This window comes from Anopheles gambiae, chromosome 2 (genome assembly GCF_943734735.2).
Source record: "Anopheles gambiae chromosome 2, idAnoGambNW_F1_1, whole genome shotgun sequence".
Classification (NCBI taxonomy): Eukaryota; Metazoa; Arthropoda; class Insecta; order Diptera; family Culicidae; genus Anopheles; species Anopheles gambiae.
In genome coordinates this window covers 33,921,814-33,946,222 of record NC_064601.1, presented here as the reverse complement: position 1 = coordinate 33,946,222, position 24,409 = coordinate 33,921,814, and the positions used below count along the sequence as shown (strand labels likewise).

The following is a 24,409-nucleotide window of genomic DNA, read 5'->3' as shown; positions in this document are numbered from 1 at the left end:
ACAGCTTACCTTTAAATGCGCGAATGCGGTTCACTGTATGGAGTGTTTGTGTTTGGTGTAGAGAGCGACACGGGAGAGGACGCAACCATGAACAGAAACCCCATACTCACCTTGCACATCGATGCAGCCGATCTGCTTCTTCATCGGGCTGGCATTTATCTGACACATGTAGCAGCCTCGGTCGGATTCGCGCAACTGTCGAATACGCAACCGCCACGTGCGAAAGTCCTCGTGTACGACGCTGATGCGTGAGTTGTGCGTTACGACGCGACCCTGCAACGCTAGCACGGTTTGGTCAGATGCTCGCAGCCAGCCGACCTTGTACCGGCCAAGGTTCTTGACCGAGCAGGTCAGGATCGCTTCACGCCCGGTCGGGGACGAGATGTTTTGTATCGTACCCTCGAACTCGGGCTCTAGGTCAACTGGTAGCTGCTGTGATTGGTTTAGGTCTGGAAGGGAGAACATTTAAGAGATAAAATTTTAAAAATGGTCGTTTGATGATCGATATTGTTGTCGAAATATTTGATGAAATTACTTTATAAAGTTCATTAAATTTAAATCAAAAATGACACTTAAAAAATAATCTTAGTCCAAGTCTTTTAATAATTGCAACTTGTCCCTGGCAGTGTAAGACCATTATTTAACGTAGAGGAACGCCGCTCGTCTTTTGGCTCCTATGATCCTTTTCTTGTCATGTGTCGTGTATTCAATGCTATCTTTGATCGTTTGAACCAGAAGTTGCGATCTACGATCCTATTGTATTCGTTCTGTGCGCCTTACATCAACTTGACAAGATAGTAGGGGAAGGTAGGTAAAGACGGACACGTTAAGGGAAATTGTAAAAATCTAGGGATATATGAGTGCAACGACCATGAAAATGTGCATACATTATCTTACACTCATGTTTTATCAGAAAATGTGTAGAAACTTTTAAGTTTTCATCGATTTTTGCGTTTTTTCATGAATGAAAAACGTGTTTTTTTCGTGCAGTTTTGAAATGTTCGGGTAAGACGGACACCTGATATGGGAATGATGGACAGCATGAAGGGTAAGAAGGACCTCTTTAGAAAACGTTGGAAATTTAAGATTTTTACAGTATTTTAACAAATTCTATCCCTTTCCACGTCCTGTTACGTTCATAAACCAATTGCAATTGCTTGGCCAATTGCAACGACGATTCATTCAGCGATAAATTTAGAAATTGTAAGCGGCGCTTGTAATATATCGTAGAATGCAGCATCTAAAGCATTATTGAACAATCGCGCACCAACAGCTGACGTTGCTCTAGCTTATAGAACAACAGTCTAGAACTTCCTTTTAGGAAATTACTCCGCGAAAAGTCCACGAACACAGTATTTTTTTGAGAGACTTGTTTATAGTCAAAGCCATTTTCCACCATGTCAAAATTCAACAATTGATATTTGTATTCCCATCGAATTTCTCACCTATTCCTGAACGATTTCATTTCAGTGTATCCTCATTTTGTTAATTAAAGTTGTCCCTCTCATGACAAGATATTGGGGTTCGTGAAGTGCCTCATTAGCGCCTATCGTGTAATAGCATTTCGAATGGTTTCTATTTTGACCGGTGTTCTCGCTGTTCTGTTCTCTTATTTAAATACTTTCTCTAGTTGCTGATTGGTTTATAGCTTCGGAATAACCTTATTTAAGGTATTTGAAGGTAACGATTCATCACCAATTGAAATGAGAAGTAAAATAAATCAATAAATTCGGTGTCCATCTTTCCCTACAACAAAGTGTCCGTCTTTCTCGCTTTGGTGTCAGGATGTTTAAACCACCAGAAAACAATATTTTGTATTGCTTTCATTTTCGTTCCTTCGCCTGTTTTTTTCATTAATGATCACGAAAACTCATTCATGAAATAAAACTTACAGAAATATAAACAATACAAGCTGTAGAACTTAAGATCCGCAATAGTCAAATTAGATCCACGAGGGTGCACACCATTGAAAATTTATTTGTTTCGTGGATTTAAACAATTTTGCATATATCATGCCAAAAATGTTCTCAAATATGTAGTTTAACTTTAAGTAAGGATGCTGCATTGTTGATTTTTTAGAAAATTACCTTTTCTATGCATTTATGAGAAGTGTCCATCTTACCTGCAGTGTCCGTCTTTACCTACTTTCCCCTACTAATTTAGATATTAAAAACTGAATGTACCTCTTATGAAGATGTGGTCTGCGGTGCTTAAAAATTAAGATATAATCTGTTTTATTTAAACAATAAATAACAAGAAAATTATTGCTACAATCTGATGAAGAATAAACATAATCAAACTTCATAATTCAAAACAAGTTATCAGCAAAGCAACAAGTAAGTTAATATGGAGGTGCATGGTTGTTTTCGGAAACATAATACATAACGTTAAAAAGGATCGTAAAATGCGGTATGCGGTCCCGTGGTACGGTCGTCGACTTGTACGACTCAATAACATGCCCGTCATGGGGTCAAAACTAGAATGGACCACTGTCCCTAGTAAAGATTGGATTTAAGTCTCGAAAGCTTGTACAGGCCGGCATGTCCGCGTAGGACGTTGCGACAAATAGAAGAAGAAAAATATAAAGACAAAATATACAGCATATTCAATAGTTTTTTTATTGAACTAATAAAGACATTGAAATTTTATGTTTTAGCTATAGATAATGATTTTACTTTTTATGAAAAACAAACTATAAAAAATATAGATGTAAAGAAAATATTTACAAAATATATATATTTCTGGTGTTTTGATCGATTTATCTACTTTCATGGATTTTTGTTTAATGAAACGTTAAACCATTATAAGGCTATTTACACAATGGGTTCAAAACGGATCTGCGCGTTTATGGGTTGTTTGTATTAATATTTCAAAAGTTCATTTTTACATTTTATACCTTATCGGATCCGTATTGACTGTACCTTCATTTATAAACATTTCATTGCAGGCTTTTCGGCAGAAAACTTTTCCCCCGTGAGACCTTGCCCTCTTGTTTGACTAGCAAAAGCAACACACATACACACACACACACACACAACCTACGCTAATTGAAGCCATAGTCGAAGTTTATCCCTTTCCGCCTCAGGGTTTATCCGTTCGGCGAAAAAAAAGGGTTTGATTGCAAAGTTGGGATTTTATCTACAAATCCTTTTGCTCTATGCAGTTTTGGCCCGAGTCAAAACCCCGAACCACAATCCCACCCAGCATCGTAATGTAATAGCACGGCATGTGACTGGCCCTGTGGTCCGGGGTGACCGGGCACCGGAAAATACCGTAACATTCGTTTAACATATTCATATGAAAGTTTTCACCGCTTGGGTTATGGTGTATTTTTTCCACACAAACGTCGCATTCGCAACTGCCCATTGCTTGCAGAACCATTCCGCCAGGCTGGTGACCTGGCGAGCTATCTGGTCTGGTGGGCAGCACTCTAATGCTGCCAGATTTATCTCTGGCTTTATCGTTCCGTTACTTCCGGTGGCCGAAGTTGATGAATAATTTTAAAACACAAAACCGCCCGACTATGGCTTCCGCTGTGGGCGAGGCTACCGGGTGTGCAGGAGCGCAACTACATTTTTCGAGGTTTTCAGGCTTATTTTGAGCCAAATGAAAAGAAAAAAGAAAACGCTGAGAACAACTGAAAGGATGAAACCGAGGAAAGAACGCCTTCGTTGCATTTAAAAAGCAACGAAAGCTGAAGGATTTTGAGCTGACCATATCAAATAAGAGTAGACTGTAGCGAGCAAACCAGAAAAAATGGATAAGTACAAAACCCTCAATGCCAGTGAGAAAGAATAGAACGAACACCAAATAGAGCGAAAGTTTATCGAATTACATGGCGATGGAGGTTCCCTCCCAGTCTAGGTTAAAATCCACTTTCTTTATCGTTTCATTTCGTTGGGGCCTAAGGGAAGCCTAACTCGTCCGACCTGAAGAGCGAGGCTTTTGGCAAGATAAAATCACTGCATACAAAGAAGTGGGCAGGCCAGGCATGCAGATTAGCTAGGTCCGATGGGCCAGCGTTTGATGTTCAAAATGGCTCAGTGAAAACTGAAGCAATCGTAAAACGTGAAAGTCACCTCAATCCAGCGCCGGTGGTTATCAGCTTATGATCCAATAATTCCAACGATGTTTCTTACTGCTCACAAAACTTCCAATACCTTATAGCTTGTAGTAAATGTGAAGTAACCATCAAAGGATTCTTTGTTCGAGGGAGTTTGGTAAATTTGGTAATCTGAGATTTGCTGTCCGCTGTTCCAGGTGAGCATGTGTCATTTGTATGCACTCATTGATAAGCGTTTGATAATGCAATAGGTAAGGAATACAAATGCAGGATAATAGTGCCAGATAAAACGGAACGTATTCGATCGAGCCTGTAAAATTATCAAGCTGGTAGGTTTTTCTTCTTCTATTTGGAGTAACGTCCTATGCGGTCAGGCCAGCCTGTAGAGGCATCTTATTTTGTACCAAGCAACCGAATAGTCAGTCCTTGCTACGAGAGACGGCCCGTATGGGGCTCGATCCCATAACGGGCATGTTATTAAGTCGCACGAGTTAACGATCCGTCCTCTGTACCATTGTTGTTCATGGTTGTTTTCCTTTTTTGAGCAATGTTTTTTTCTTGTTGCATTTGAATGCTTAAGTAGGCCGGTCTGGTGGCACAGTCATCAACGCGTACGACCTAAAAATATGCCCGTCATGGATTCAAGACCCGAATGGACTGTGCCCCCATACGTAAGACTTGACCTTCTTGCTATATTAATAAGTCACTGAAACACACGTCTTCAGTGTGTTTTGAGTTCTTATTAAGTGGCTATAAATATGCAATGAATGGCCGAATATGTCAATTTGTTGTCTCTAATTTGACGCGAGCAATCAAATAATTTTGTATTTTCTAGTATCTGATAGAGGAAAACATTCAAATCTAATTGAACATAATCATTTAAAACGGATACAAGTTAAAAACATCCTGAAATTATCAATTAATTTGTAGAACAAAAAATCAACTTGCATAAGAGCAAACATTAGTATTTATTTGATTCTTCACATCAAATATTACAAAAAGGACGATTTGTAGCATTTATGTTTGTCCTGTGACAACTACAGTAAACTACAACTCACAGGAGATTTTTTTTCACAGGAGATCAGTTTCTGTAACTAGTATAACAGGATGCCAAACAATTTTCCATCAAAGTTTACATCACATTACAACACATTATTCACAAAGAGCCTCCATTCATTTCCAGCCTGTTTTAAGCCCACCTATTTGTACTGGCATCTTGTTTACAAAAACGTCATACAACATATTGTTTTGCTCTCTTTAAATGTGTTACAAAACGCTCGAGCAGATGCTTCGGTTTCAGTGCAGCAGCAGTGTCAGCTTCAATATCCTGTTCCAGCTCCTGCCAACTCAAAACAGTGGCAAATGTTTCCCATGTTGCCACGAAACAGTGCTCTTACCACCGGGGAGTCGACCAGACTCCGAACCATTGCCGTGTTGTTGGTGTTTCATCTCCATAAAGCTAATGAATTAATTGGAGAATAAACATGAATGAAATGTTTCTCCCGAGCCACTCCGACCAGTGTAGCGAGCAGCAGTGGTGTACACCGAACGTGTACCTACCACTCGGCCAGCCGTCCACTTACATGTGCTGAATATGCTGCCCATGTTGTACACTTTTCGGTACTTAATGGATGGCCAGTGGGATGTACTGCCACACGGTCCCGCACAGCAAACGGCACAGCCGGGGTAAATCGACCAAAGGAAAACTGCCTGTGTGTATGCATGTATGTATGTGCACTGTGAAACTTTACCACTCGCAAACAAAGCTGCACTGCACTGCGGCTGGGCAGTGTTTGTAACGAATGCAACCGACATTCGTCCACCGGCACACGCTCGCCAGCATCGTCCTTTGGAAAAGCGTAATCTTTCTATAATTTGACAACTTCTAACTCGACTCGGCACTTTGTCGCTTACAAGTCTCGCTGGCAAACGAAACGACTGAGGTTGTCTGCAAGAAGCCGTCGGTCGTTGGTAGAAGTTAGTTTGTGCTTCTCATTCGCAAGGCCCATATTGTAACCATACAATGTGCAGCTAGCGCACTTCGGCCTTTTTTACATGTACAGTAACCGGAACGAGCTTGTTAAAATGTTGACCATTGTTGCTAAGTGTAAGCTTTACAAAGTGTTCATTGGTTAAAGAAGAAATGCAAATGATTTTTTACTGTAATCGAGCGAATGATGGATCATTATAAATCAAAGCATTCTCGAGAACGATCGAGCTACGGTCAGCGCGTAGACACACACACAACTCACATTGAATTCAATATAATAAACAAACTATCTTCCCCAAATGCAATGCGGTCGAAGCCAGATTATTTTATCTTTTTACAACGTTAGATAATCAAATGTAAATTTGAAATGAAGTTCAATCGAAGACAATATGTCTATCTGTCTGTCTGTCTATCAAAGGATTGAAAGTTGCTTTGATCCTTATGGACTCTTTCGTCACTGGAAATTAATAAATATATTTTTGGCATGCATCTGTTGCATTGTTTAATATAAATGTTACATAAATCTAAATAACATAAATTTGCGACAAATTTAATAGAAATAAAATTCACCATTGCTATCTTGGCAGAGCTGTCTTTGTGGTTGTGTGAATTACTTGATAATTTATGTGAAAAAAGTTTAGCTATTCATTGAATTAAATTTGGGTGTGTTTTCTATTTGTTTCAGAAATAAATGCTTCTCATATGACCCTCTTAAAATGTGTAAAAGTTTAAAAAAATACATTTTATATTAAAAACTAATTTGCTTTTTGGTGTGATGGCTTGAAATATTATCCTGAAACACTTGAAACCTCTTAATATAACTCCAAGCTTTTTCCTCTTACCTTAAAAAGGCATTTTAAGCAAAAGAAATGTAATATCTCTCGAGAATGTTCAATCTTGCCTTACAACGCAATCCACCACAGATCTAGCTACAGAGAAGAAATTCCCTGTTTGCGACACTACAACATCGAACCATCTTTGAAAGAATTTAAATTAAAACCCCTGCTACAGCATACACCTTCTCTTTCTCCTTCCTGCAACTTCTTACAATCTTACAACAACAACAACAAGACTCAACGGTGGCTGAACAACAGCAACAACTTACCTTGCAGGGCCGGTGAAAGCGAACCATCCAGCCGGTGAACTATCAGCAGCAGCAGCACGAGCACAATTTGCATGCAAACCGTCTCCATTGTCGGGGAACGGCGTAAAAGCATCGAATCGACTTTCGCTCTGACACGTTCAATTCTGCTCCGGAAAGAACCGATTTCACATTCAGCACTGGTTTTGCGAGCCACCTTATGCCCGATTACGGGTGCCGCGGGTGAAAGGGCCAGCAGTGGGGAGTTTTTTTATTTCTTTTCGTATCGTCCCGGTAAGCACTACACTCTGTGCCTTATTTTCTCCGGTCCCTCTTTCTCGCTCTCTCACACACACACACACCCTCTGTCTGCACTGTACCGTGCAGCGCAGCAATGACTGTTGATTTCACGGAAAAAAATGTGTAAAAAGACTTTCCCCACTTGACACTGCACCGGAAATCGTAAGCCCGCAAAATGGCTTACACACACACACACACAAACACGCTTTAAACCGATCGGATCGCGTCGCGTCGTTTCGATCTGCTCCCGTTCTGCCCTCCCATCGGACTACGTTACGGATTGAAAGGAAAAGTAAGACGACAGCACCACAGCCACCTGACCGTGCGAAGGTTCCGAAGCCATCGCGTTAGATTCACTCCAGCACCGCCAGCCCGCCTGCTCCCTGTCAGATGGGCGGATTTGAATAAAATAAACAACACTTTTCACTCACGGCGATTTTTCACGCTGTTCCCTCCATTATGCCCGTACGACCGGTTGTTGCCAGCGATGGGCGCACCTTTTCACTGCCATGCCAACCTACGTGCGCGAACCCGCATACTAATCCACGGAAAATGAAGGGAAAATGCGGATAAAGGGAAAAGAAAAACAACTCAAATGGAATCTTTCACATTAACAAATTCTAACCGGAACTCAATGGCAAGGCCCTTCAAAAAAAACGGCAATCGTGTACACAAAACCAAAGACACACACACACACTGACACGGCACCGATTCACACACCGCACGATTTCCGACACCTGTAACGCGCGGGTTACGATTTTTTTTTTCGCAAATTTCCTTCCTTTATTTCGCTTCACTTGGGTGTGCGCCTCTTAACCCTCTTAACTGTGAAGAAGTTTGTTTGTTTTTTTTTTTTATCGAAACACTCACGTTTCTCCACTCACCACTGATGGCTGTGTTTGTATACGCCTGCACCACCTGGAACAGAAATGGAAGGAAAAAGAAAGAAAAATAAGACCCAATGCACTCTGTTGGTCGTTATCTGTGAAGCAGTTGCCTTGTGCGCGAAGCTCATTCAGCCCCCGATTCGCTAATCCTTTAGCATTACGCGAAAAATCACTTTTCATCGCACAATTCAGAATGAAGAGGCTTCTGTGTGCTGGCGATTGGATTACGGTTTGGTCGTACTGTCTGTTCTGCATTCGCACGAACGCATCACGCAGCGGATCGGATGGTGCTGGCCTGAGACAGTGCAGGCAAAGTGGAGGCTGTCTGCTAGTAGCAACCGATGTCAAATGATGGTCGATCTAAAACCGATCATGCTTATCTCATACTACTCGACTTAGGGACAATCCTTCCTAAATCTGAAGTACTTTTGCATGTTGTGATATGGTACGAATGGGCCATTTAGCTACGAATAACAACGGTATGTATGAGTCACTGACTTTAACCAAAGCATGCATAAAGATAAGACTAATGCCCAAGTTATTTTACTACCTTACAAAAAGGTACTTTCTAATGGTTTGAAGTTCTGCAATATCATGCAAAAAAAACAAAAATCTTATGTTATACATTTGGCGATATCATGAATTAATGGAAACAAATAGTGAAGAATTGGCTAACAAATCGTTTGATCTTATTTGAGTGATTTTCTACCATAATTTTTGTATCCAATTTCCAATAGTTTTTATGTGTAAATCTTTAAATTATTTTACGATCGACTTATTTGCTTATCGTTTATTAAACTGAAAACAGTCCCTGTATTTTTAAAAAAGATTATTTTCGGAGAAAATTCTTAAAAATCTCTACAATCCATCTTCAAGCCGTACAATGGCTATTATTTTACTAAAATTTTCAAATTCATACGTAGCTTTTGCTTACAATTTACATCAACCAAACCGTTACAATAAGGTTCGAAATCAAGTGAAATTGAAATTACAGAATCTACATCGACTTGTAATGCTCCACCTAGTCAAGGGTGAACTTATTTTGTCACCACTTGAAGTATTATTTGATGTACCTCTTTCACAATGCATTTGACTGTTGCACACTGTTGCCACAAAACACACACTCCCACAGTATCACGCAACAACTGAAATCATAATTACACCCACTTCTGCACGAACTGCCTTCAACCACGGTTCAAACCGATTCACCCTCGATAAAGTACACCATCATGCTGGGCATCGTTGAACACACTTAATAGGATTATTACATTATCTGCCGAGAAGGGTCGATCCCGTTCGTCTAAATTTGCCATCATTACCATCAACTAGCAGCATCGTAACGCGGCATCCGCTCATCGTCAGCTTCACCGTATTCGAAACTTCTGGCTTCACTCACGCTGATGACTTCTCATTAAGAAAACGAGACCGAAAAGTTACTGCAAAACGAACGTACGGACGGGCGGGAAGGAGCGTGACAGTTTCAAAGCACATACCACGAGCTTCAGCTGTCACAAGAATTTTAGAACCGTGAGCGCCTTTCACCGTTCATGGCCAGTCACCGGTACGCCCGGCCACTCGTTGCCTAATCCTTTTCGCACGGCAAACTCTACCGCTTGCTCATCGTGCGTAAGTGTACCCCACCGGTCTTCGCCAGCGTCTCGTTACATTTCATTTTACAACCCAACGCTCCTTCCCGTTCAATCGATCGAGCAGGTTTAATTAACACTAAACGGTTTTAATTACATTCCATTGCCCTGGAACAAACGGCTGTTTCGGCCTGGCTGGCGGGCTTTGGTGTGGCTTGTCTTTGGCCTCAAAAGCCAATCGTTTAAAATACCTTCCCAGGGGGTTTGGCGCTTCATCGCAAACGAACCGGCTAAGCACGGCCGTCAAAAGTTTGTCAAAGTTTACTGGTGCTCGAAGGCAGAGTGTCCTCACCCCCTATCCATTACCTTCGAGGTATATCTCATCACCTGCAGTGCTTAGATGTTTTGGATTGACTTTCACTGCACATTAGGCACGAACGGGTGCGCTGTAGTTCAATTGGAGTTTTAACCTCTACCAATACCGCTTCAAGCGCTATGCTGAGGCATGCTGTAACCGATTCAATCAGTGAGCGAACATTCACAAAACGTTACATAAACCGGTACCGTTCGCCTGCAGACGGATCGCAAACAAACGGGCAAACAAACTTCCACAAATGTCAACAACCAACCATCGGCGAACGGAACACGACGGACGTGAATGGGGTGTGTGTGGCGTCCGCGTCACAAGCGACGAACCCGTCCGTTCTCGGTTTGCTTTTGAGAAAATTATCTTTTCGAAAAAAAGCATTTGCAAGGAGTGCACTAGCGTTCCGGAAATTGTTTCCTGCCCTCAGCCGGTCAGCCGTTTTTCATTCGATCGATTTCAATGTTTCCAACAGTGGAACACGGTGTGGCGTGGCGTGCTCCAGAGTACGAGGAATGAATTGCGTCTCTGAGAGTGCCTTACCTAACTGATTCATTTCCGAATTCCTAACTAAGCCTGGGTGCTGTTGCTGCTTCTATCGGTCCGACCGGAAGCTACCCGTAGGCACTCTTGACAGTGCTGCAACGGTTTGGGACAAAAACACGAAATAACCTTTCCCATTCGTCTTTTTTAAAGTGTCATGGTGTACGAAGGGGCACGACGAGCGCGAAGAGTTTGAAGTTTTGTCACCCCCAGGGGTGGAAAGTGTATGAAAGTTGTTTCTTTCCGTGTGGTGTGTTTTTTTTCTTCATTTTCCTTTGCGCCTTTTATTTGCGCTTCTATTGCGTTTCTTTTACTCGCCCGAACCGAACCTTAAATTGCAACCGTTAAAATGGAACGAGCAAGATAAAAGAAACCCAACAGGCAGCGGACAGCAGCAGCAAGAGCACAGACCACCCGGAAGCCATCCACCATTCGAATCGGAACGAACTGTTTTATTTACTTTTTTCCACCCTCGTCCTCATTTCCCCTCACCGTTCTTCCGCTAGTTGACTCAACCGTCCGGCCAGGTGGTAGGAGAACAAATAAAAAAAAGGGAGCGAGTAAAGTGGCCGCTTGAGGGAATGAAGAAAAACCCGAACGCCCGATTGCAGCTCGAACCGGGAGCCTCATTTACTGCAGCAACTCAGGTGCAGTATGGGTCGCATTGCTGCAGCACATTTTTTCAGGCGTTACAAAGCGCGACCTACACTAAGGTACTCAGAACAGAAGCCAGAACAGAAAAAGAAAACAAAATCACGCACACCTTCATACACATCTCCCGCAGGGGTCGCGAACCCAGTGATTGGGGGAAGCTTTTTGTAAAGCTGTGTTTTGGGCTTGCAGCATTGGGCGTCCTTTCAGTATATTTACGATACTTTTATCTCTTTCTTCCTCTCTCTATCTCTCATTCTTGCATACTTCCAAAACACACATTTTAAATGCGGCTCTCCGATTGCAACTACTTGACCAATCCGTATCGAGTGCAATAAAATAAGCTTGTGCAGTACCGATGGGAGAAAAAAGTATCGCGCACGGTAATGGAACGAAGCGGAAGGGAACCTCCACAGCTGCCATGTTCATGATAGAATGTAATAACTTTGCACCGCAGGCACTAACCCATACTCACTCACCAAGGAGTGGTGAGTTTTTCCGCTGCTTTACCAACGGTGCAATTTCCCGTTGCACATTGGACAAGCACCTGCCCTTCACGAGGGACGCACATATGAGCATTGTCGAAGGCCGTCGCTGACTTTAATCCATTTGTCAGCGCACGGGGGCGTCAACAAGCGGTCTTAAGCAGTGTTACGGTGTATGTGTATGCACGCGCACACAATTTGATGGTCCTTGAAAGGGGTTTTCTGTAGTGGGTGGAAGGAAAACGAGTTTCCGCCAATTGTAAGTAGCAATCGAAAATGCAGCATATGCCACCATCCAGCGCGTTTGAAGAGCTTGATTTACTGTTTCCGAGGGTAATTATTTAATGGAGTTAATTGGAGTGGATTGTACTGGAACATTTAAAATGGGCTGCGTGTAATTGTGACTCCTGCCACTATCATATAGAAACTGTGATGTTTTGAAACTGAAAACACAGATGTTTTGAAATTGCAGCATGAAGTAGTGACTCCATGCTTTTTTGGCGTCCGATGTTACCCTATCATCTTACCAGAAGTTCAGAAAGCGTTTAGTGTCAGAATTTGTTTTTTTACATATTAATTCAATTTAATATTAAGGCTAACCGTGTCTAAATCTTCAAACGAATATAAAAAAAATCATTTTCAAACTATCATATTGGTTTGACAGATTTTGAGTGATTAATGGTTAAGTGGTACAACTTGCAAGTGGTGCCATTATTTTAACCGTTCAATGTGAAATGCAATATCCAGTAAAGTCGTTGGCGTCATAAAGTACTCCTGTATCGGAACCGATGAGCCTCAGCCTGATTGTACAATCTACCCAAAGTTGGTATAAACATGTTACGTTCCACCTATCTTCATGGTTTCCTGTTCGATCACTTCAATTCCCTTACTACATACAACGTTCCAACTCGATCGAATTAAATGTCATTCCAATAATGTCGCTTAAAGTCACGGCTAACATTCACCAAACGATTTACCCTTTGGTTCACCACCGCCACCACCACCGACTGCGGTAGTGCTATTAAATTGTTGCACCGTCAATGTGTCACCATTTGCTACGCAATTGCTCAATTGTGTGATCGATATTTTGACACATCTGTGACCAACGATTGTTGCTTGTATACCGAATCGGTGTCGTTACCATTCTGTCAAACCATGCGTGTCCACTTTGACGAGAGTGTGCGGGTATGTGTGGGTAGGGTGTGGGCCAACTATTGCAACCCAATCGTGACCCAATTGGGCGTACAAGTCAGTTACGGTCAGCTCATTCATCCGTGCGTAACCTTAGCGGTTGCATGGTTTGCCAACCAACGGTCGAGCCGCCGTATCAGGTCGGTTGACATTTATTCCTGGCCAGTCTGGAAACCAGCTGCACAAACAGATGGATGCATTCACCACCGCTGCACATGATGCATTGTGTAAAGAATGTGTGTTATTTAATTTTATGATAAAATAGAACCATTTAATTGTGCTATTATTTTGGTAAAATTCTGCATAAATAGTCTTTTGTCTTGTAAATTGCATATTTCAGAGCGTTTTGTACAGGACACAAAGACCACTTGCGCCCAAATGAATGCAATCTGCAATCAAACGCTTAATATTTTTTACCGCTTTTATGAATTAAACTACATGTTGCATGCTGCAGTTTAGCATCAGTTCTGTAAAACACAATTGCAACTACAACCGAAAAATAATAAACAACATTTTACGTAAAAAAAACCCAAGAACACAAAGAATGGTCGGCCATTAGCCCAAAATGCTGCTCCAATTCACATGTTCACTGAACAGCTTAATTCATAGATTCGTTTGATACGATGCGATACGGGCCCGCACCCGTCATGCACCCTTCCTGGGACAGAAATGTCCATCAAAAAGCAAGCAATAATGTTGTCCCACATCGGTTTGGCAGATAAATTGCACGCCGCATGCATGTAGGAAGCGGAGAACGGAGAACTCCGGAAAGCAAGTGACAATGGTAACGCATTCCAGGACACGTTTTGCCGGCACACCACACCAGCCATGGGATCAAATGCGATAAATTTTCGTGTTCGTAGCGGTTAAAGCGCTCACCCGCATCGCAACTGGACCACCGGTCACGTGTGAGGTGCCAATCTGGTGAATGGTCGGTGAGCTTATAATGCTCGATCTTTGCCGGAACGGTCAGCCTCCGCTGAGTGATGCTGGAAATTGCATTTTCACTTGCCCTTGTTTCTCTTGGCAACTCCAAAACCCGTTCCACGGCTCTAGAGCGAACTTCATGCCATGTCATGACCTCACTTTGATCTGTCACCGTGAGCTTCTAGGCGACGGTTAAAGGAATGGCTTTAAGTATAGGCTAAAAGTGTGGACAAACAAAAAAGCAGAGACGGTCGGACATCCAGAAAACGGTTCACACACGCAATAACAACAACAACAACAACAACAACGGCATGCTTATTGCACGATGGATGAATGGTATAAATTTCGTTCACGAGCTAATCGACGATCAAAGGCGATGTGTCCGTTGATATACGACCCGGTACCGAAATATGAAACCCAGCACCGAACATTTTCGCAAACACATACACACACAGAACACAGCCACAGAAGCAAACGCACAGTAGACAACCTTTAAAAATTAATTCACTTCCACCTGCGGCAACGGCTCGCTCGTTTTCTCACGCCTTTCACCATGCTTGCTTGCCGCCAGATGACACTTGTATAGCCGAGCATCACTTCCGAAATAAATTTATGTTTGTGATAACCACCACCACCACCACCACCACAACCTCCACCGTCCCCGAAAGAACACCGCCACCTGGGTACCGGGGCCAGGGGTTATATCGAACCGAAAATCGACGCCCATCCACAACCCCCAGTGGAGTGGCGCTGCCGAAAGATAGCAATCAGTTCCGGCAGCACTTCCGGGCGGAACCGGGGCACAGCGACGCGAAGCTGGCCCACTGTGCTGGCACAAGGTTTCGAGGTTTTTCGGCAAAACTCTCAGCGACCCTCGTTCACCAACGTTAGGTGACTCGTATCGACACCCGGAACGCTCGAACGAAAACCCTCGCTACCAGCTAGCTCGGAGGATGAACGACGAAACTGCTTTGTTTGGGTTGTTGTCCCATATATTGGTACAGCGTCCGTGCAGCTGCTGCACGAGTTCGCATCCGGTTTTCGTATCCGGGCGACGCGCACGAGCGTTTCAGTTAGCTGTGTGGGAACCATAAATCTGTCAGATTACACAGCGCCTGGGAAAAAGTGGTCAGGCCCGGAGAAGAAACGATGGCGAACGATAGCGCGATTGGTCCCGCTAGGCAACGCTGCGCTGAAGAACGCAGACACCACTAACGAGAGAACGATCGTCGCCGGGGCTAGTTTTGCCGCTAGTCGCTACCGAACGGTGATCAATTTTCTGGCCTTTCTCGTTGCCAAAATCGAACCCCGGGCCACACCGGGGGCATACTGGAGCGCCGTTCGATTCGTACGGAAACGGATAATGGCACCATTCTGCCTGTTAGCCCATGAGAAGCTTGCATTTCCCGGGACGAACAGGGTGCTAACGCTAAGAAAACGTGTCAAAGCGTCGCTGTCTGCGTTGCTGCCGCAGCTCACATCCTCCCAGTCTATGGGTGACAATCTTTTAACAACCTCATAACTTGATTTTATGAGCTCGAGCCGCATACGGACCGACACCAGGCAGTGGGTCTTTCCAGGAGGAAACTCCAGGAACGCAGCGAGAAAGCAGCCGTACTTGTTCACGTTGTCGCCGCTTCCCTTTGCTTGTTCATCATTCCAGGCTCTGCCTCTCTCCAAGCACAATGAGTATATTGGTTTTAGAGTGTGAAACTCACTCTGCAACTTCTACCGAAGCAGCTTGGAAGCACAAAACCTGCGGATCACGGTGAAACATGTAAAATAAAAGCCCCCAGTTCTGATCCGAGTCCCCGGAGCTGCTGTGTGGAGCGGCGTGAGCATCCCAAACCCAACCACAACCACTGCCGCATGTGGGTTTCATTTATGTCATTTTTTATCACCAGTGTCTCCCGCTCTCGCCCCTTACCGCTTAGCGATCACACGAAAAGGAAATTCGTGTTAATTTTCCCACTCTCTCTCTCTCCTGGTTCCGTGCCCACCACACACACCACGTTAGTGGTCGTTCATTACCCAGTCTGCCTCGGTGCCACCTTTTAAATTTCGGTTTTATTTGAACACAGCTTCCCCCATCCTCTTCACACTAGCTACGGGTTGACCTAATTTTACTATTTCGATGACATCGGGTTTTCGGTGCAGTATGTTGAAGCTCACTGATGTGCACCTGACGTTTGACAGTGGAGTACAATGGTCTGCTCACTGCAACGGTTGTCAGAGCTCATGTTCACCGCGCAACAAGCGCCTAAATGTAGACTTACCGAGTGTCATCAATCGCTAACGCTGATGAGTAACAGTCGACATTACGTACACGCGGTATGCTTTGAAGTTTGTTTTTTTTTTACTAGCAAACAACAATAGCGGGTCTGATATGTATAGGTCCCCTTTTTTCCTGCCCGTAACACAAATAAATAAACAACCATCAGCAATCAACCGGGACAAACCACAAATCGAGCTCGTTCGCCTATCGGTTCGCCTCTACATTGACATACACACAAACTAGCACAGCACAAAAAAAAAACATATAAAATTCATTCACGAAAAAAGGTGTCACAGCAGACCTCACCATCCGACACATAATTAGCATATCGATGCTATGCGATCATTGGTGCCATCAGTGGGCTCAATAGGCTTATCGGCAGGTCGTTCCCATCATCGTCCTGTAGCGCTTTCCACGTTCCTTCGCACACAAATCGAGCGGCTTGGCTTACCGGCCGTGCAGATATTTGTGTGGACGCATGGACGCGAAAAAGAATCGAGCGTCAATTATGTGTTGTCTGTGGTACGATGGGAGTATCGGCATCGTCAGTTTCTCCCTGCACGTTGTTGCCTTTGTTTCGCCCAGTGCTCTATTTTGCACACAAAGCAACGGATGGTAAAAACATCCAAACCCAATAAAACACACACACACACACACATAGACAGTAACAAATCCGACTGCACGATTGATGTGAATGATGCTTTGATTAGAGGTGTCAGTTCTTTCTTTTCCCTTTTATTACAATTTCCTTTGCAGGCCGTTACTGCTTCAAGGGTTCTCCCATTTCCGGGAACCTTTTTGTAGTAGCGCGCAGTGTGTCCCCCCCAAAAAAAGGGAAATGCGTTTCACTTCTTCCCATTTTCCCCGCAATGTAGAATTGGCGAGCTTGGCGAGTTTGGATAAAAAACAAGATTGCCTCTAACGCTATCGCAATGTTCTCACACCTTTAGTCGGTCGTCCTTTGACCGTTGTTTGTTTGTATGCCCTGTCATCCAAATAGGGCACACACACATAGACACAGAACAACACATGAATGTTACAAGACAAAAAAACATGTCTGATGTCACCCCCAACAAAAATGTAGCAGGGTGTTACACAAAATCACACAATGTTGATGTGTCTATCCATCTGTACGGCCTGAGGATGTTCAAAATGGATGGGAATTTCGAAGCGAAGGGATTTTTGTTTTTTTTTTTCTACTTCCATTTTGTTTCACTCTGGTCGCACTCATATGTGGGATTTGCTGGAAATTATGTGAACGTGCATGAGTGAGCAATTTTACAAAAAAAAAAACCACAATTGATGACCTTTGTCGATGCAAATTGCGTTCAAACTAGTGCACGGTAGGTGATGAAGCGGAACAAATGCTATTAAAATGACACGAAGCAATGCTACATAACTACAGTAGCAGCAGTGTACGTTGTGTTTAGCCGGCCGCACAATTTAAACAGTTTTGTCATAGTTGCTGATACAAGTAAAAAAAAAAGAATTGGTTGTGGTTTATACAGAACTCAATCTGCTGACAAAATCACTCTCTTCACACTTAAGTTTACTTTAAAAACGGGCCTTTGTGCTCTTGTTTTGTCATTCTTTTTGTTTGCTTTAGGGACCATTCCATGTTTTGTCCGTGCTTCTGTTTGTAAAACTTCTCCACCAAAATTCACAAAAACCAATCCGGCACCAATTCACTATAAATCCTTTCTCTCGTTTGACCCCAAACACCTTCACACACACACACACATTCACACTCGGTACACAAACAAATACATACAAACACACAACAAGATAAATGGGGCACGGGAGGACTTGTGACAACTTCGGTCGCACTGGTATTTCTTTCCACTTTCAACACACTAACACGGCTCACACATAATCAAGCGGTCAGACGGCCCGTTCGGACTGCCTCACCACCCGCCGGGGAAGGGCGGCGGAAGGGAGTGAAAAAGCCACACAGCCCCACGCTCCGTTTACATCGTGGGCTGGGACCGAATTGTTAATGTTTCCTTTCGTATCTCACCCGCCCACCAAAACCATCCCACCACCACTTGGGAAGACGCACCAGTTCCACCCACCGAGATGGTTGTGCGAGTTTTCACATAAATTTCGTTCGCCAAGTTTCCATCCCTGCAACTTTTGTTGCTGTTGCTTTTGTGGCACGCTGCTCATCGTAGTTTACGGTCACTAAACTCACACAAGCGTTCGATTGCGTTGCTGCTGCTACCGTTGGGGTTTTTTGCACCTCTCTTTGTTCCACAATTCCACTCCATTGCACCGCCAGTTGGATCCGGGGTTTTGTGTTTGTTTTTCAAGGAAAAAAGCGAAATTCGTTTTGCTCACCGTTGATACGCGAAACGGCCAACCCGCAAACTGCGGATGGCATTGACACGCTTTGGTATAGAGGATGGCGAAAGCAGATTGCCGGCAAACTCGAATCTACCGGCGTATCCTTTGTGCGCGTCCTTCGGGCTCGATGCCAAACCGTACACTGAACTCGGGAAAGCCCATCACCGAAAACTGCATGCCAGCCCGAGACACCTGGCCACCCGCTTTCGGCGCGTGTCTGTGTATGTGCGTGTTGCGTGAGGGGAAAGGAAACGGTTCCACATTGCCCGAAATTATAAACAGAGGGAAAATGGAACCATTCTCGCGCCGGATCCGTTTGGTAAATGTCCTTAGGCATTAAGCTCTCTTTTTCTCTGTCTCTCTCAAAATCTTTACTCTCGTGCTGTAACCACTCTGTGTGCCTGGTAAGTGGCTCCCCTCATTTTCGAACAACACGAAAGCTTCTTGTACGCCGAAGTGAAAGCTTTCTCGTTCGGATTACAATCGTTCGGTTGCCGAATTTCCCCTCATCCTACTAGGACATTCGGTTGTACACATGCCGAAGATGATATTTTCTTCTCTCCACCTAGAACCGATTAGCTGAATCCAGGTGATTGTAGTCGACAGTGCTGCACTGGCCATCGTCGAGTTCAGACGGAACTCACCGTAGTACAGCATTGTCTCCAACTTATATCCGTTCCCATGCTCAAAACAAGACTTGTATAGCTTCGTTTTTCCTTTTGCTATGCTTCGCTACTAAAGAATGGTCTGGGATGTTGTGTGCGTGTTTGCATAGGAGAGTCTGATCTGACGCTGCAAGCAACGGCCCACATCACAAGACAAGTCGCTTTATATCTCGGGAAATGATTGATTTCATGCATCCGCATCCACTCAAACCAAGGCCGAGGGATTTACCGTCTCGGCAAAGTTTTTTTTCCTGACCCCGTAGGAGAAGAAAATCCATCCCATGACCACGGTGGTTACTGACCCGCAAGCTTTGCGAGTGGTTTTTTGCTGTCTTGTTTTAAATATTCTTCTGTTGAAAAAACCTCAGTAAATATCCCAGTTTTTTATGATTCCGTTTTTACCGGACACCCTAAACCTGTCATAAAGTCGCAACAAAACGTTCCAAGAATTTTTCTGTTCGTCTTTTTTTCTCTTCTTATCCAGAGATGTTTGCTTTCCGGGAAGAAGCTGTTTGAGCTTGTTGCATGAATAGGGAGAATCGATAGAAAACAAATTTTCGATTAATGATGATACCTTCCGGTGTGCTTACGTGCAATAGACAGGATGAGTGAACGATCTACATTTTGTATCGGTTATTTATGCCACCCGGCCGTATGTTTGGAGGCTGCAGTGCCTAGACAGTTGTTCTTTGAAACGTTTTAAAGCGGAACATTTTAATTATTATTATAATCGCAACTGAAATTGAGATGAAATCATTGAGCACTTGTTTGCAGAATCGTTAGCGTATTAATTGCTAAACTTGATGTTATACTGCTTGGGACTTGCAGTGGGATATGTTTTTGTACGAAATGATATCAAGATTTACTACACATTCATTCCAATGTAACTATTTCATGTAATACTATGTTTTCGAAAGAGAAGTCTCATAAACACTCAAACAATATTTTCAATCAGTAAACTCTTGTCTACAGTACCAAACAGTTGCTAATCGTTCATTTCGTATCCACGTCACACAAAACATAAAAAAAATCCGATCCAAATCCTGCTATTTCTCCCCACAATCAGCCTATTTCAATTAATCTTCCCGTCTATTGTCATCCAATACACACGCAGACTAATTTCACCCAACGCTAAACCATAATTACCGCTCTGTATGCATTTCATCTCCTTTTGTCGATGGATCTGACTCGCTTTCCCCCGCAGGGGTGAGAAACCCGGAAAACGTATCATCGCAAACATTTCGTGCCACAGCAGCCTCGACCGGGTATTAGCCATTTCTCAATTTCCTGTACTAATTCTACGCGCCTTCCGTGTCGCCCCAAACCAGCTAGCCAGCCAGCCAGCCAGGACAGCTTAGTGTGTAACTCAACCCGGCCGAAGGGATTAGCCAACTGTTGGGCCGCCAGTGGACTGCTCCAACCCCCCTCTCTCTCTCTCTGGCACCATCGGCTCGCTACCCTATTTGATTCACGGCACGGTGCTATAACTTTTTCCTGCAGGATTATCGAGAGGCCCAGAGACGAGCCCCCTGTCCACCCCCTGGGATGAGGACAAACAGAGAGATGTCCTTTGACATTCGGGCTAGCAGGAGAAGCTGGAATGTAACAAATGCTCCAATAAATCCCAAGTTCTGAGGTGAAGACTCCTGTTTGAGCTCGGGACTCAGGAGTGACTGGCTCTTTCGTTTTCCTTCCTATTCCTCTACCACAATCCGTCACAACCATGCAATCGTGTTTGTGTCCATATGAGAGAGAGATAGAGATGGGGGGGAGAGAGAGAGAGAGAGAGAGAGAAAGAGGGGGGGGAGTAAAAGAAATATCTATCAAGGCGTCCCCGGACGTCCCAAAACTAACAGAATGAATGGCCGTTAACTTTTCTCACCGAGCGCCCGATCCTGTCCATCACGGGGGATGAGTGATGGGCCAGTAGTTTGGGGCACGGATGGATACATCAACAGAAGCAACAACCAAATACACACGAACAGCAAAAAAAAAGAAACGAAGCGGTCAGTAAGCGGATTAGAACTTTTCTGCAATGCAGAACCGAAGAGGGGTAAACAAAAACAATTTAATTTCATTACGATGCTCTCGACAGTGCTGGCCAAGCGGATGAAGTAAGTAACACAGTGAACGGAGCGAACGGAACCGCTTGGTGTGGGGCGTGGAGAATTGAGCTGTAAATGATGTCACAGGATTTGTGGATCTTGGCAAATTTGAATCGCTTTGTTCCATTTTCGCTTCCGTGAGTTGTTAAGAACTGTTCTGTTTGCAACCACTGCCAGTAGACAGAACTATAATATAAAAAAATTATCTAAATATAATAAAAAATCATAGCTTTTTCTCGTACATCCATATATTTAAAATATATTTTTATTATTTATTTCTGCTTCATTTATTTATCCTAATTTCCAAATTGATATTATGAATGTTTTTACTTAATTTAAAAAAAATATCAAATAAAATATTACTCCCACGACAGCTGTAGTGCCTACTAAGCGTGTTCACCAAAATAAATGTCCAATAAAAGCATAGAAAATGAGATTCAAATGAGATGATATTATAGTTTGATACTCAAATAAAAGTAAGAACATATTGTGTAAAATGTTGACCATTTCTTTATTTATGTACTAGCTTATGTAGGTTAGTCTACAAATCAATACAAATGCCGATATCTGAAATGATGTAGTATGATGTAGTATGTTGTGTGTGATATAAAAGACTTTTTACATCAATGAGGATTGACTAAGTTGATTGAAATGATGGGTGATCACATAAAAATCTGAAAAATGTGTATAACATGATTAAAGTACTCCTTTATGGAAAAATGAAGCAAATATGTTTGATCTTGTTCCGAGAAATCAAAAGTAAAGTCGACAAAGCCTTTCCATAGGGTTCGCGTAGAACTTTACTTACTATCCTACTTATCCGGCGCTACAACCGCTTTGCACTGTTGGCCTGACTCACGAATATCCGAAACCGCTCACGGTCTTGCGCCAGTCCGTTATCCTGGCCTTAATGACGGACGCCTCCACGCCATCCTGCCAACTATATTTTGGGGCCTACCACGCCTCCTCTGTCCTTGTGGCCGGCCTAAAAAGACTTTACGGACTGGGTCGTCCGTTTCCATGCGTACAACATGGCCAGCCCACTGGAGCCAGTTTGATACGCTGCACGAGAGCGTGGTACATCTTGTATAGCTCGTCATTATAGCGGCTCCTCCATTGTCCTTCCACACATACGGGGCCAAGTACCCTTCGAACGCGGCTAAGAAGGTTTCGTCGGATTTGGACAGTGTCCATGTCTCAGAAGCGTACGTGAGTACCGGTAATATATAAGTGCTATATATTCCCTGGACTTTGTCGCGACAGGTTCTTTGAGCTGAACTCAAGCTGTAGAATGACCGGTTGGCATTCAGCATCCTTGCGCGAAACTCTGCTACAATGCTGCTTTCGTTGTTGATCTTATAGCGTCGTATAGTTTTACCCTGGCTGCGCTATCATGTGCAGTTTAGAAGTAAAAAAATATGATACATGTTACCCTATTTAAAAACGTGTTTTTTTTTTTCATTCTCCATCCTGTTTCTTGCTCATGCTTTATCTTTCTAATTCGAAATGTGTTCTAAAAAATACGGAAGATTATTAAAAACCCATATTTTTTTTCTTTTGTTAATTTTCTGAAGTAGTAATTTCAAATATTTCTCATAAACGTTTTCATCAACTTCCACAAGTATCTCAAATGCTCACACGCACACACACGCTCACGCGCTCGTCGTACAGGAAATGCATCCAACAGCGAACATCAGCCATCCCAGCTCACCGTTACCGGCATTTGTGGGTTAACTAAGGAAAGCTTTCAAACCATCCTTCCCGGAAAAGGCAATCGGAGCAAACGGACCAGACGATTGACCGGCACCTTCCTGACCGTGCTGCCATTCGCCGTCTGCGTGTCATGAAGAAAGGTCCGAGTGATGCTGGGCAAGATGCTGAAAGCTGGTCCCACACTGACACGGAGGCTGATGAAATGTTGCGCTGTCATCGTCGACATTCTCGACGGTGGGTTCAGGTATCATACCCGTGCTGATACGTACTCGCAGCTGAACCTGCCCGCTTCCCTCACCATCTCATCCCTGCGCTCTGCACGGCCGAGCCCTTCTCACTCCCGTGCGCAAACAAGCAAACAGTCCGAACGGACTCTGATTGCCAGTTCAGCTGTTTGTTGTCCTGCTTGAGGACACAGCGGGAACGCGAAAACCCGATCCCTTTCGCCGACCGAACCGAACAACGGAACCGTGACTACGTGACGTCGAATGCGGTAATAAAGTTAGAAATAATTGTGTTTCCTCCACCAAAGTACTTACTACTTGCCGCACGGTGATGGCCGCCGCTGGTTGATGCCTTTTGTGCCCGTTGAGTCACGCGCTTCCCTCAGCACCGACCGCCCACAACCCGGCAGCCGGTAAACAAAGCATTTAAACGGCGCCTTTGATGGCATTGCGCTGACCGAAAGGTGTTCTCGAATGCCTCGAGTCAGAAACTATTGAAGGATGCACTGGAAGCGCCGGACACGGAATGGGAAGTGGTGCAAATGAATAGACCCAACTGTTTGGAGGGTAATGCGGCGTTTCGTTTCCTCATTTCAATTTCATTTGCCCGACTGCCCTTCATCTATAAAGGGCACCCGGGTCTGGTCTGGGAGTCTGGTGCTAGATTCAATAAGCACCCGCATCACAATTTCCTGTCCGGTAATGCACTTAACACTACTCCCGGGAGCGAACGTTCTTCGGAAGCTTCGGAATGAGCCGAAAGATAATTGATTGGTTGGTGAAAAAATTAAGACTATATGATGAAGGGTGAAAGGTGTTCACCATCTCGTCGTTTGTAAACCAAGCTTACTTATTAGTAGAAAAAAGCATCCATTCATTGGCAACATAATTCATGATATTTGGTAGTGTAAATTTACTATCTATTTGTAAACAGTCCAGCTTCAGAAGCATCCTTTTTTGCTAAAAATATAGCCATTTTACTAATAAGTTTCCTTTAGGTAAAAAGCTTTCCTATG

At 43.6% G+C, this 24,409-nt stretch overlaps 1 protein-coding gene across 4 annotated transcripts in view; it reads right to left on the bottom strand.

The window, feature by feature from the left end:
- Window positions 1–18,847, bottom strand: part of LOC1273907 (lachesin) — an 80,996-nt gene extending 62,149 nt beyond the window's left edge. The window contains exons 1-4 of one of the 4 annotated variants that reach the window (XM_061642840.1): window positions 18,535–18,847; window positions 8,319–8,352; window positions 7,159–7,972; window positions 111–449 (exon numbers count right to left, since the gene is read on the bottom strand). In XM_061642840.1, the coding sequence (XP_061498824.1) occupies window positions 111–449; window positions 7,159–7,270 (451 nt within the window). In that variant the 5' untranslated portion in view covers window positions 7,271–7,972; window positions 8,319–8,352; window positions 18,535–18,847. Of the gene's footprint in view, window positions 1–110; window positions 450–7,158; window positions 8,353–18,534 lie in introns of all 4 variants that reach the window. The other 3 variants (XM_061642839.1, XM_061642838.1, XM_312941.5) reach the window with 3 other exon arrangements.
- Between the last annotated feature and the right edge of the window lie 5,562 nt (window positions 18,848–24,409).